The sequence below is a fragment of the Ictalurus punctatus genome, chromosome 2 (genome assembly GCF_001660625.3).
Source record: "Ictalurus punctatus breed USDA103 chromosome 2, Coco_2.0, whole genome shotgun sequence".
NCBI lineage: Eukaryota > Metazoa > Chordata > Actinopteri > Siluriformes > Ictaluridae > Ictalurus > Ictalurus punctatus.
The window spans coordinates 28,902,410-28,917,697 of record NC_030417.2 but is presented as its reverse complement, the minus strand read 5'-3'; the positions used below and the strand labels follow the sequence as shown (position 1 = coordinate 28,917,697).

General features: G+C 37.7%; 1 protein-coding gene across 2 annotated transcripts in view; it reads right to left on the bottom strand.

The window, feature by feature from the left end:
• Positions 1-15,288, bottom strand: part of baiap2l1b (BAR/IMD domain containing adaptor protein 2 like 1b) — a 54,875-nt gene that overhangs the window by 12,429 nt on the left and 27,158 nt on the right. For both annotated transcript variants that reach the window (XM_017489025.3, XM_017489033.3), the window contains exons 4-10: positions 11,754-11,815; positions 8,528-8,599; positions 8,132-8,266; positions 3,503-3,655; positions 2,621-2,776; positions 2,293-2,401; positions 1,859-2,072 (exon numbers count right to left, since the gene is read on the bottom strand). In XM_017489025.3, the coding sequence (XP_017344514.2) occupies positions 1,859-2,072; positions 2,293-2,401; positions 2,621-2,776; positions 3,503-3,655; positions 8,132-8,266; positions 8,528-8,599; positions 11,754-11,815 (901 nt within the window). The remainder of the gene's footprint in view (positions 1-1,858; positions 2,073-2,292; positions 2,402-2,620; positions 2,777-3,502; positions 3,656-8,131; positions 8,267-8,527; positions 8,600-11,753; positions 11,816-15,288) is intronic.

The window sequence follows — 15,288 nt, the reverse complement described above, 5'->3', positions numbered from 1 at the left end:
ATGAATTGTAATGCTGACTGTACCCCAAGCCTGCTTGCCCAACATCAGTGATTGACCTCACTAATATTCTTGTGGCTGAATGAGCAAATCCCTACAGCTACGAGCCAAATAGTGGATAGCCTTTTCAGAAAAGTGGAAGTTATTATAACAGCAAAGAAGGGGGAACTAAACAAGCACATGCGGGTGTGATGAACAGGTACCCACAAACCTTTGGCCATATAATGAGTTGCAGAAACATAAAATTAGGATTTTGCAATGGCCATCTCGGGCAGTGGATTTGAGGTCTAAATTGAAGAGGGAAGTGCTCATGCACAAAACTATGAATATAAAGTAAAGTACTCTACAGAGAACCTAAAACTTTCTACAAGTGTTTACAAGCTTGTTAGACAATACAGGAACAGACTCTGTGCTATTATTCATTCCAGGAATGTCTTCACAGTTAACAATTGCTGGATTGCCAATACCAGTTGTCTCTCATATAACCTCCTGTTACACCTCCTTTTGCATGTGCAAATCTTTCAGCAAGGTTACATAGTGACCCAGTATTTGCAAACGAATTCCATAGTAATTCAGCAATCATTCACTTTCTCTTTTTAGCTTGTGATCATGTCTGACTACATTAATACAATATGGAGCTTTCAACTTATCAGCTTGTGACCATGTTCAAAGCTGCAGGTGTCCTGTCTTCCAAAGCTAGGGACAGACTCCTCTCCTTCCTTTCTGCCTGGGGTAAGGTGTTTTCTTCTAAATTATAAGCAGTTTTTGTAGAATGCTACAGCCTGAATATAGCTACTCAGTCACTGCTCTCTGTTTGCATATGTTCACCTTCATAGGTTTCATGTGCATTGAATAGTTTTCAACTGACCATACGGTGAGTGATGCTTACTACTTATCTCCATTTCTGCTGAGTCGGTTCCTCCCTCTGCATGTTCATCAAATATACTGCACAGATGATTAGTGGAACTTACACGCTATTAGCATTGTTCCCCCATAACATAACATGCACTGTTTACACTAAGTTGCCTTGCATGCCTTGGTGAACAGAAGACTCTACATTGACCTTGTGGCAGAATTCATGATTTCTGGCCCCAGTCAATTTTGTGAATCAATCCACTGACCTTTCCAAACCTAATGAGCATACCTTGCTGTGCCCAGTATGCATGGTATGGTGATGTTTAGATTAAACTGCAGCCGTCTGATTGTCCAACTGCTGCTTTTCTATGTAGGTAAGCAAAGGCTGGCCCACTGGATGTTGGACATGATCACCTTGACCTATAGACAGGCTGGACCCCCACTCCCTACTGTGACATGCCACTCCGAAAGGATCATTTCATCCTCATGGGCCTTATTTAAAGTGTGCTTCCTGGGCATTAACATGCACTTTTTCCAAATTCTACAAGGTCCCTCCCAGTAGGAATCTTCAAGGGCAGTCTTAAGGTGAGTCCAGTTCCTCAAGACTTGATCCAAGTGTTAATTATAGCCCCTGGCATGTGAGAGTACAAGGTGTCCAGGTGCTACACGCTGCCCTTGGTGGTTATCAGGGGTTCATACAACCAGAATTACATACATAACTAGCATTCAATGCAGTACTTAGGTACTTTTTTTTTTAAATATGAAAATATATTGTTATAATAAAACTAAACACAATTCAATTTATTTTTCATATATTTATTTCTTATTCATTATATATATATATATATATATATATATATATATATATATATATATATATATATATAAATATTTACTACTATTCATAAAAAGTGTCAATAGTTCTGAAGTTAACTATACAGAATGTAAACAAACACTTGTCAATACCAAATGTAGTTCAGCAAAGTGAATTCATATGGTGCCTTACTGTTTCGTCTTCTCCAATTCCCCATAAAGCCAGCCGTCTCTCTCATCAGGGATGAGCAGGATGATTAAGTCACCCTCATCAAAGCTCAGCAGGGTGTTGTTATTGCCAGATTTGTGGGGGAAGATAGTCCTGACGCGTGGCCTCTGGCTCATATTGTTCAGTCCTGTAGCCATCGAAATGGACCTGACCATTTGACTCCCATCATTACTATTATCTGCCAATTAAGTGGTGACACGAAATACTGTGACGATCCTGATCCATCTGGTATGAAGTGATTTTACTAATTTTATGTAGTATGAAACTGTAAAGATAGTTATAGGTAGTTATAGACCTATAGTCAAGTTAACTCTTAAATTATATCCAGAGTCAGGTTGACGCTTAAATTATATCCAGAATAAAATTATTGTAATAGGATTTGTTAGACTACACCTTACCGGTCACAGTTTCTTGCTTTGCTGTATCTTGGTTGAACAGGCTCACTAGTGGACTTGTTTGAGCCTTTAGTGGGGGTGCAGGAGGTGGAATCATTGCATCAGAATTGTTCTGTGAAATTATTACAAAGTTGGTGTTCAGAAGCATGCTTAGAAGTTGAATGAACAAGACAGGAATGAATGCTGTGGCATTTACACCTATTACTATGACTTCATCCAATATTTCATATTCCGTATTAGTATTGGTGTCTACCTTGTGAAATACATAGATTACAACAGAATATGTTTTGTACATGTGTCATCTCTTGTTTTCAGACTGAGAAGCACCTACCCTGCTGTGGCGCTTTATGGCTGGAGAGGCCTGAGGGGTTATGGACACTGGAGTGCGTAGACCTTCTATCATTGACATCACACTGTCTGGAACGTTGGTAATATCAGAACATTTGTCTTGCCAGTTAGGTATCTGGTCTATTAGTATATCCTTGGCCTTTAAAGTGAGAACACATTATACCAGTTAATAAAAACTATTGAAAACATATTCAGTAAAATATTCAGGGGTAATAATCTCTCATGTCTTCAATAACCATAATGACTGATACTATCTATAATCATGATTGCTTGTCTTAGAAAAACAAGTCTGGAATTGACCTTGCCTTCTGAATGCAATATCTAGTGTATAGAACAGGCTCTCAAACCTAATTCTGGAGTACCCCATGTCCTGTATATTTTAGTGTCTTCCTAATACCCCCACTTCAATTAAGGAAGGGCTAATTAGCTGAATCGGGTGTAGTAAGAGAAGGGAAAACACTAAAATGTGCAAGACAGGGGGTATTCCAGGACCAGAGCTGGGAACCTGTGGTGTATAGTAAATGAGGAAAGTAACAATGAAAAAAAGTTAAATGATGATATTCAAACGTTTGCCTTTCTCTGTGATCCTCTGGGTTACAATATTTCATTCATTCATTTTAAATATCTGGTACAATTTCTTGGCAAGACTTCTTGCCATATGCTACATGATTGTCTTGTTGCAGGGTATGTCCATGTTTAATATGCTCTTGTAAATTTGTTAATTCCAATTTTGTAGATAAATTGTAACATTTTCCTTTTTCATTCCAAATATACACAGGATGCAAACTGAAAAAGTACTCCTAGATAAAAATAAAGATTGACTGATCTAACAGAACCTAGATGTGATATGCTTAATATAATTAACCTTTTCATGGAAACCTGCTAGCTGGTAGGAGAAAGTACAATGTTTGTCCACAAGGAAGCAGAACCTCCTCTTCTCCTCAAGCAAAGCCTCCTTACAGCCATCTGCAATAAACTTCTGCATGTCCATCTGGCGGTGTGTGAGGGTCTCCAAACACTGTTGGGGGAAAAAGAAAACACTTAACGGCTGTCTCATAAGTCTAGTGTGCTTTCTTGGCTTTCACTGAAAACAAGCCACTGTGAAGAACAAAAATGGCCCACATGAGGCTTATTCATTGTCAACCACAAAGAGACCAATCAGAGTGTATAATCTCTACTCTCAGCCCTTTTAATGGAAAAGAATACTTAATCTTAAGTCTCCCTTATCTTTTAAGACAGGAAGGGTGGCAGTGGAATGAGACATGGATGGGGACAGACTGGTTTTTATGTTATTTTGTCCAGAGTGCAATTCCACTTTCAAAAAGAGTTTTTAATAAAGAGGACTGATAAGATTAATAAATGTCAAGGTCCAAACTGGGATAATGTACCTATGCTAATCTTTTAGAGGCTGTAGAACAGTATTTACAGAATTGTAGACAAGTGTTTGATAAAATGTCCATAAGCTTAATGATGACACAGTTATGGGTGATCGATCAAAAACATCTAATGGTAGTGTATGATTTACACAGACCCACCCTGATTTATAAAACGCAGAGAATGACAGGGAGTGTACATATCACTGACTAACAGACCACAGTCAAGACTGTTATCTTACCAGCTAATATATGGATCATTTGTCATAGTAAAATTGCATACAGCCATTCCCCACCACTACCCAGTATTAATATTTTAATGATTCAAGCTCTCTTTTCCTTCTACTACTCTGTCTCATTTTCTCCTCTCCAACTTGTAGACTGATGAGACATAATCATGCAATATGACTCAAGTATATTTCAAGTCTCCACAAGACATGTGAAATAGTTTCCAGTCTTGGGTAAAAATCCCTCTGACGCATAAAAGATCACCACAAGACAAAGGCTGGTTGTGTTATTCAAAAGGGTTATGGTTAGTTAAAATGCATAACACAAACCTCCCTTCACAGATTATGCATGCTACTGTACATGCTTGCATACAGTGTTTCCTCTGATCAAAATGTATGAGCATTCTCTAAAAAGGCACTTCATTATATTGTTTTTATGGCACAGGTAGTGTACATAAAAAAAATAAAAAAAAAACAAAACCCCAAAACAATTAGATTCAGTGGTACAGGAAGGACCTGGACGATGATCAAAGGTCCCACTGCTTCCCTTTTATATATATGCTTCCTCCTTTGAATGCCAGAAACGTTGGGCTAGCCATGTCTCATGCCTGTGCAAACAGCAAAGCCAAACAAACTGTGTATTTCTCGGAGAGGCGCCAGAGCATGTGAACCAAGCAGGCAAAATCCCACAAATACACATGCACATACACACACAGACATACATGCACACCATCAATGACGGAACAGCCAGGCCAGCTGTGCTAATATCTACTTTGTCTGCAATATTCTCCTAAACAACCCAGGAAGAGATACATAATGTCTATACCAGCTTCTGCTGTACTTTATAGAAAAATAAAGCATTTGTAGCTCCTGCTCTCTCGGAGTACCCTTAGTATCTCTGATAGGGACATATAATGCACAGACTGCTTATACAAAGGACAGGTGGGAAAGTTTTACACAAAGAGTTTCATGTTCATCACCAAAGACTAGGGCTGCACAATTAATCGAATATTGATTTTGATTACAATTTTGACTGCCCACGATTACATGAACATGATCGACTGCGATATGGACGTTTAAAAGTTCCTCCTCTGCTCATAGAAAACTCTGCTGTATATCAAGTCAAGCACTTCCTAAACTTACAGCCAGTCACCATAGAGTGGTGCAGGGATGATGTCATTTTGTATGTCAAAACCCGGAAACGAGTTAGCATTTTAGTGCTCGCACGACGAGCTTCGTTTCAGGTTTTTTAGAGCACACTGCAAGCTCCAGCACTTGTGCGAGGGGAAATCGTGACCCTAACATGTTGCTAAATGGGACTACCGACGTCGTTTAATGTCCTAGACAACATCAAGGCGAACAGGAAAAAACTTTGCAGTTAAACTGGTTCATCTTTGCTGTGTACAATTCCCCCAAAAAATGTGGATGTAGATTCATCCACAGAGTAAATCCATATTATGGAAAATGTTTTTAAATCAAGTTTGGAAAAGTTGTCGGAAGCTTGGTGATGGTGATGGTGATGGTGATGGCGACGTTGACGTCGCGCGACCGTGGTGTATGTAGTTCATTTACAGCATACGGTTAGCTGTTTATTTCTGGCGATTGTATTTAGGTTTCAAACTTCATAAAAGTTGTGTTCATTTGTGAAAATTATCTTGATGGACAAAACGTGTTAGTGTTGTAAACTTTTGTTGATCACAGAGCTTATTTTTTGCAATAATCCAAAAGCCTATGTGAAAATCCTACTGGGTTTTTGTCGAGAGAATCAGTGTGATGCTAACTTCCGGGTTCCGGTACAAAATTATGTCATCCCTGCACCACTCTACTGGGTGATTTGGCTACGTCTCTCCTCCTGTAAACACTGTTATTGCCTTTTCTGCATATGCCTGAACTGTTTTCATTTGGTTGCATTTTGTTATATTTGATGCATATTTTCATTTTGTTGATGGCATTTTTATTTTTTTACTTATCCTATATTTTGGGTACAATTGTATTTATATTTTGCTTCTATGAGATGATGCACTTTAAGGATCAGTCTAATTTGATGCAGAGAGTTGTACATTAGCAGGAATGTAGCACAACATGGAGGAGAAAGCAGTGGTCTGTTTATTTAAATGTGAAAGTGCAGTAAAAATATGTTGTCCCTAAAATCAATGAATAATCGTGATAAATAATCGTGATCTCAATATTGATCAAAAATAATCATGATTATCATTTTGGCCATAATCGTGCAGCCTTACCTGAGACCCTCTGTTATAAACTGATAAATGCTGAAGCCTGTTGCTATGGACACGTAAATTTCACTCGGGAAAAGAATCAGCAGTAATGTCAGACACAGTGAGAGACACACCATTCTAGTTTGAGTCTTTTTTTTTTCCCCATTTACCTAAACATGTAGATTCACTTTTGCTGTATATATTTATTATTGCTAATTGATACAGTTGTTATCCAATATAGCCAATCAATTAAGAGAAATTTTAAATACACAAGCATTTTCTCTCAACTGACTTTCCAAATCATTGTGCATGTTACAATTTCAAGCCAGAATAATTTCAGAAATTAATAAACATGAAGTAATGCTTTAATTTTCCATACAAATCTTATCTTGTGGAAAAAAAATACATGATAATCTGACCTTGAAAAAATATCTCCTAAAATACCCCAAGCATTAAAAACTAGACCTACATGATTGATAGATGGCTCTGACTGAAATATAAAAATCGATGACCACGGTACTGTTAATCTGTGGCTGTACTGAATACTCAAGGATCAACCATAACAAACAAATGCGTGTAAAAAGCCTAAAGAATTGCAGAAGCATTGTGCTCCGTTCACATATAAGCTTCTTTGCACAATTCTGATTTTTGCTCAGACTGGATCCGTCCATTTTGATGGGTCATATTTGTAACTGCAAGTGATCCACATCTGTCTTTAACATGAATGCACATGTCCCCAAAAACGCCTTGCACACACACTGACTTGTTGGGCAATTGTTTCAAACACTACTCAGTTTTAGTACGTTCCTTCCTGTTCTGCTTGATTCCCTAGATATCTCCAATTTTCCCATCCTTCCACTGAACATAGTCACCACTGTTGTTGCAGTCTTTTGATGTTTTTAATGCTACCAACATCATATGCTCATGCATGTTGGGAAAAGTGATATGAATTTTGATCTAATGTTTTCATTCAAGTCACATGGCAACACATCAGATACATACTGTAGCTAATCTAGGACTATATATAAAAGTGCTCTGGGTATGATTTGAAACATTCAGATTTGTGTCTACAACACTGCTGAAAAAATAGATCTGTATGACAGAAAAATCGGATTTGTGCCACTTCATTCTGCGTAATGTGAATGTAGCCTTAGAGATGACTCAGCCAGTGCGTTATGTCTGGGCTGGAAAGGAGAATGTATGTCTTATTATAACCTTTGAAGGACAGACAGATGTGTTCATCAGAGAGGGTCAAAATACAGCATACAGAATGTAAGGGGGGAGAGATACAAATAAATAAATAGATAGATAAATAAGTAAAACTCGCACAATAATGTGGAGGCAGAAACATAGAGATGCACTGGCTCTTTGTAGATGACCCTCTTCATCGGCTGATAATTGATAAATTCCAGTTAACGTGACATATTTCTGACCTTAAAAAGAATAGCCAGAGTCATTTTGCATTTTAACTATGCTGGTAAGTGAATTCATTTTTAACTGTTGCTACGAGTCAAATAAATGTGTGTACATGTCCAGGTATGGGTGTGATCTAGGGTGTATCTGTGGATTTCATAAACAAAGTCTAATCACTGTTATTCATTCATAAACACATGAAACACAGTTGTCTCTATTTGAGAGATGGTGATTTGAATATGGCATGGAGTGTTCAAGCTCTCACCTCATTCTCTTTGCTCTCATACTTCAGCGCATTCTTTCCTTGACTCTTCCTCCTCAGCTTTTTCAGGTCAGCCTGAGACCTCTCCAGAAAGTCCTGCTTCATCTTGTGCTCCATCTGATACTTCTTAAACGTGGCCTATGGACGGACAGAAAATTCTATCACTGCTGCCACTCAATCAGAGTGTAAAGTGCTTGGCAGGCAGAGACTTGTACTACAGGGACTGTCCTTGTGTCTCTATTTAAGAGTAACTGCAGTGTGTGTGTTGTGTACTAAAATGATGTATGATTCAGAGACTTTGGTCTCTGGAGTGCAGAACTTGTATGACTGCTTGTCACTGTCTATTTCTAATGGAAAACTCCATTTCTAGTCTCCCTGTGGAGTTAATATCGCACTCACGGTCATGTATTTCATGTCCATGTCGGTCTTTTTGTCCAGCTCAGCAATAATCTCTCGATGGAAGCGTCTGAACTGTGTAGAGAAGCAGAGATGGATCAAAAGAAAGAAGACATTATAAGGTATTTCATAAAGAACTGCATTAGTGGTGGGAATGTGTTAGACACAACTACAAACAGACACAAAAAAACATGAAAAGAGGTAATTGAGTATAGCACTACAGGCCTTGGCTGCTGTTATATAAGCTAAAGTGATCAGTGATAAGGGTCTGAATAAAAAAAGATGAGTCAAAAACAGAGACCAGAGACAAACCTACAGACTCCATTACCACCCGAACACATGCGCACACACAACCCAGCCTTCAGTGAATGAAATCATGTTTTGTTATTTCCCTGTGAAAACTGTCAGGTTCCCACCATCCCTTTCTCCTCTGCCAACTCTTCAAACTTCTTCAAATCAAGTCATTCAGCTAGGATTCGTTTTCCCACTATGCTTATTTATTTATCTGTTCATTCAGAACGTTGGTTTACAAGAACAAGCAGAGATTTCACACTGCCAATCTTTTACTGTCCGACAGTTCACATATGTGTTTTCTTCATTCTATTCTTTCCAGTTTCATTAGATAGCTTATTTTTAGCCTCTTGTTACTATGTGGAGGAAAAAACCCAGAAACCTGGAGATGGAAAAACATCTGATAAGTGACCTTATCTCAGCCAAGCCTTTACATATTACACCATAAAAACAGTAAAAATATATTACATGATGAGCTTATGTGTTTGTATGTATGAATTAATATTGGTGTAATATTAAGCAGTATAAAATGGGAATATATAGGACCAACTGTAATTTTCCATTTACTGGGAGTCAAACGATTTGCAAGATAAATTCTTTACAATGCTGATAGTAAACCCTGGTCCATGGCACGTGTCTAAGTTGCCCTTGTCATCTAGTAATGTCTCTGTACACTTTATCACCAATACCTGTACACTTGCTCATTCATGCAAATATCCAGGGCCGTTTCAGGCCATTGTGGCGCCCAGGTGAGATTCTGATTCTGTGTGAAGGAAAGGTTTGGATTTGATTTACCATATAATCTGCACACGGATATTCCAGCCACTCGAATGTCTCAAACTGGCATCATGCATGATGGATCTACATGATGGAAAATCCTCAAATACCATAATGCAATGACAGTTTCATAAATGAGACTTTAAAACAGCTAACTACTCAAAGTGACTGGGTAAACTTTCATAATATGGTTGTAAAAACCTTGCTGATCGACCTACTTGATATGAACCACAATTCCCACCTCAATGGTACAGATAATAAAACACGAGAAAAATAATGGTCAATTCTCCAGCTCAACGTTATCAGCTCAGCTAGTAGGATCTCCCCATATCATGTTCACATAACTTGGAACTCATATAGAAATTTACACACCTTGTTTTGCTTAGAAATGGCCCTGCAATGATCCAATTAAGTATCAGTAGCTGTATAAAGTCATGCAGATACAGGCCAAGAACTTCAGTTAATGTTCACATCAAACAGAATGTGGAAAATGTGATCTTAATGACACTGACCATGTCACAGTTGAAGGTGTAAGAAGGGCTGGTTTGAGTATTTCATAAACTGGTTTTCACACAGTAGTCTTGAGACTAGTCAATGACCTTTCTGTGGGCAGAAATGACTTCTTGATGAGAGGTCAGAGGAGAATAACTAGACTGGTTTGAACTAACAGGAAGGCTACATTAACTCAAATTACCACACTTTACAACTGTGGTAAGCAGTAAAGCAACTAAAAACAAACTATGTCAACCCTTAAGAAGGCTGGGCTACAATATCAGAAGACCACACCTGGTTTCACTCCTATCAGCCAAGAACAGGAATCTGAGGCTACAGTGGGCACAGATTGAAGATTGGCAAAATGTAGCCGGGTCTTTTTATTTTTTGGATAATTGCAGGCATGTATTATTTAATATACACTCAAGTGAAAAAGTGCCACCAATGAACTGGCAGGTTTTTTTTGGTCATTTTCTACTCTTTGAGTGTGTCTTTATTTCCAAGTTTCTTCCATTTATAAATTGTGAATTTTATTATTGATGACAGCATCCCTTAACATCTGATGTCCTTTTATACCTTTCTCTAATGCTATGAAAGGTCCATATTGCATGTTTAAGGGCTTCTGGAACCTGTTTTCCTGTCCACACTGCTCACAGTAAACTGCTTGAGAGCTTGAGTAGACCTTGAATAAACCTTTCATCCCTTCAATAAGATTTATATGTATCAACTGTTTTACGGCATTAGACATGTCAAATGAGGCACATTCAAATGAACTGCCTTAAGCATGTCAACAGAGATGCAAAGCTTGGTAAAAAAAGTCTGGCAGAATCAACTGATGAGTCAACTATAACTGGTTTGCAACTGAACAACACTATTAAATGGGAATTCTGCTATGTAATTACTGTAAAATTCAGGAGCATTGTTCATTTTTATTACCCCAAGACTGTGTCTGGATCTGAAAAGATGATCTTTGAGATACTACCTGTGAACAGTGATTAATCCCAATACAGTAAACTGATGTAACAAATTAAAAAAACTTCAAGACCTGCCTAATCTATATTTAATATGCTTAACTTTAATAATTTAATACATGGTTTAGGCACTCTGGAGATTAAACACCAAGTCTTTTGTTTGTACGTTTGTGGGAATATCAATTAACCTGCCACACCTGGGACAGATGAGCCAGCAGAAAGCATCTGGGTTGCATTAATGCGGTGTGCCGCTCCTTTGTCAAAGCTGGCCACAGGTGCAGCACAAGGCATGCTCAAACCTGTCTGCTAAACATTACTATCCAAGCAGGTACACTTATTCCCCAACCCATTTTTTTTAGCTCCTTATATGTTTATCTTGCCTTGAATCTGAATGATGAGTTGTCAGAAACAAGAACTGAATTTGGGAATGAATAATAGAGGAAATTCAGGAGGCTAACCCTTTTGTGGGTTTGTGCTTGAACAGTACAAAAGACAATCCCATAATGATAAGAAAACAACAGCATTCTGTGTCTGTAGGGAAGTATGAAAGTCCCCATCCTTAATTTAAAAACCAAAAAGTGCATAAATAGAACAACTGACTCTCTGCTAATAAAGCTAGGTGATAGGGTAAGGAAAAGGAAACTCAGAGGTTTGGCTCAGAAAACAAGTGTATGTGAAGTTTATTAGAAAATACTCACATTCTCTTCCAGCTCAAGAAGGACCTTTCTGTGGGCTTCAGAGAGCTCACTCAACACCACCCCTATAGAGATAAATCACAGTAATTAGTCTCTCTCTCTCCATCACACACACACACACACAGAGCTGAACCACCTCCAGGTACATGTATCTGCAATATTCAACACAATCAACCATTTAATCAACCGCAACCCTCCCATGACAATGAATCCCAGATGGTCTTGTTTTCCAGTACACTCTCTTAGAGCAGGCTACTGTAATTAAAATGGTGCTCAACCAGCATGGATCCTGGGTTCATATTCCTCCCAGCATGCTCCTTCACACTGCAATCAAAGAGGGATTAAAATGCAGTCACACAAGCCTACAGTAAAAAAATATAACACTTTTTAAAAAAATTTTTTTATAGAGAAAGGATCCACCCACAACATGCTTAGTCAAGAGTTATTTGTGACCTGCCTATCAGCATGCATAACAGATGCATTTGAACGGTGAGTAGAAACAGAAGAGTTCATCTAGCACTAACACAAGCCAATTTGCTCAGAAATCTGGACAGAAAAAACTTGTCTGGTTCCAGGGGCTTGGTGCCCATTCAGAAACGGTGGAGAGAAAAAAAAAAGTTTTCCATGGAAACAACAGATAAGCTGTCTTTCTATCTGCCTCATTCTGTGTCACTCTGCACTGCTGGGTTTGTGCTATCACTTGGCCATATGAATCTTCAAGATTCCATCCATTTTCCATCCATCTTTCTAGAATTATTAATAAGGAAGAAAACCAAACACAAATAACCACAAAAAAACAGAAGCATGCAAGCAGGATGTTATTTATATGTAGTTAATTTATATGTGCTGGCCTTGGAAAAACTCTTCACATAGTCAAAGGCTGACATTTTCTACTATATGAAGTTCTGAAACTGAAATATCCTTCTCTTTTGCCGGTGTCATGCAGAAGAAACATTATAGCAGATTTCATTTCAATACCACTAACACACACCAAAGCGTCGATTGTCCAAAGGCAACTACTATTTCCTGATTTCATTTAAATTGAATTCAATATGCAAGTAATCAGCTATACAAATGATATTTTATATGGTAAACACTTTACCAAATAATTATATGTTTATAAAGGAAAAAGTGTAAGTCACACTAACATTGGTGCATAAATAATAATCCCTGATTAATTCACTATTATGTTGTATATATTTAATTTTTCTATAAAGTCATTCAAACTTTTTAGAATTTTGTCATCAGTGCAGAGCATCCAAGCACTTTTCTCTGTTTTGATGTGACAGCGTAGAAGCATTGTGGACATTTAGACAGTCAGTATCTGATTACAAACTGAATGATGGCTTACGGTTGTTTTGCTATGGCACATATCTATACAAAAACATGTTCAAAGTGTGGCATTCACTGTGTTAGGAAATCACATTTACAGTAACTAGCAAGGTTTCGCACATCTTAAGGTAAACTGATGGTTTTTCACTATGGTGGTTAAATGGGCTCCTTACCCAAAGTTTTCTTTGCAGAAAGCCTAGGCACAATTATAAATTAAAGTATATCATGAGCCAAAAAAAACGAGTCAGACAATTCAGCCATAGTGACATTTGATGGGTTTTCCTAGACACCAAATATGGATGTTATTTATGTGTAGCTGCAAATTCAAAATTTACACTCCCTTCAGTGTTCTTTCTAAAACCACACCCCAATCAAATATCTGATTCTAAATTGAGAGACTGAATGATTGGCAGGCAAATACACACACCACCTTGTCCTAATTAGACCAGATCGTTTTTTTTATCGTGCTTACATAATCTTGGACACCATAAAGATGTAGTTTTTTCAAGCATATACTGTATTTTATTGTCAGCTTATAGCATGTAAGAATGACACCAAATATTACAAATCTTAAAAAAAAAAAAAAAAAAAACCCTGACCCTACCTTTAAAAATATTTCCAGATTAAAAGTTCCTAAAGCTCTACCAAAACTGCTACACTTTTTAACAAGTAGCTTATATTTAACCCATTACACTGCAAAATTATGGAGACAAAAAATCTACTGTACACTGATTAGAAAAAAAGAACCTTGATACCTCCACCTGCCTCAAAATGAGTTACGAGACTCCCAAAGATGGCAAAGAGAAACCGGTGTGTGTTATGTTTTTTACAGCCCAGCTGATCAATGTGGTGATATATGTGGTGTGGTCCTAGCTCCTCCCATACACTTCTGCTGAAAGACACAGACCTGCACAGGTGTAAAATGTCTAAGTGTTCCTTTATGTGGAGTGTTTACTGTGTAATGCATCTCTATCTGGACGCAAAAATTACCCAAAATGATGGATCCATCAATGGATGATTTTTTTTCTTTTCCCCTGCCTTCACTCACCCTCACTGGAGGATCATGTAGGTGATGTTCATGTTGGTTATGTACTTCATGAAGTCAGGAAGCAGCCTAAAAATAGTTGGCCTAACTGAAGTTTAACCCATGGTCTTTGGAACCCTATTTTGCATGCTTAAAAAATAAGTGATAAGGAATGTCTTGTACACACTCCCTTTCCTTCTCTTTTATAGATTCGTGCTGCCTACATTTACAAACCGTATCACACGCCTTTCAAGTAAAACAATGGATTACAAGTGCCATAAAAAGCAGAGGTATCAATTTGATGATAAAACTCCTCAAAGGAGTACTGAATTATTCGTACTGTCAAATGAGGATCATAAAAATCCTCTTGCACTGCACTACACTGTGATCCGAGTAATTCACCAGGCTCTCAGAAAAATGTGCAGCTAAGTATTTAGCAGAAGAATTCTGGATGGCACAACATCTCTGTGCTTTTAATCATTAAAAGCCTGAATTATTGCCAAAGTGTCTGTGTGGAGAACAGGAGGAATATCTATAAGCACATGAGCAAAGCAGTACTGTGAGCTGAAGACTGAAACTTCCACCACTCAGAACACTGAGTCCAACAAGGGTGGATTAGACAATGGTGAAACAAGCACAGATAAACAATCTCGATTATAGATACATTACAACAGATCATAGATTACTTGATGCTTCTATATTATGGTAGGAAAAACAGAGCCATATTCCAGTACATAACCTTCTGCATTCCTGGTGATTCACACCCACACATTTATACTTTCAATTAAAAAATTTCAAGGCTATGAATAATTTAACAATTAACCATTAGTGATTAGTTCATGGCTATAAATACGGCACATTGATTTTAAGTGGTTAAGTTTGATTTGCATTGAAGATTCACATTGTCATGGACTTGGACTGGGATGTTTTGAACTTGAAGCGGATACCTGAAGAGTATAAACAGCCAATCGTCATTAAAGATTTAATTTTCTTCTTAGAGAACCTATGATGGTTCATGTTTAAAAAAAAACTGGAGTCACTAAACTATGGTCCATTTTTAAAAAATATCAAATTATATCATGACAATGACAAAACTATGGACCATAACAGCTCATGTGATAATGATATGTAGAATCTCTTGCATTCAAAATCTCCTAATGGCACATAAAACAAAAGCTGTGC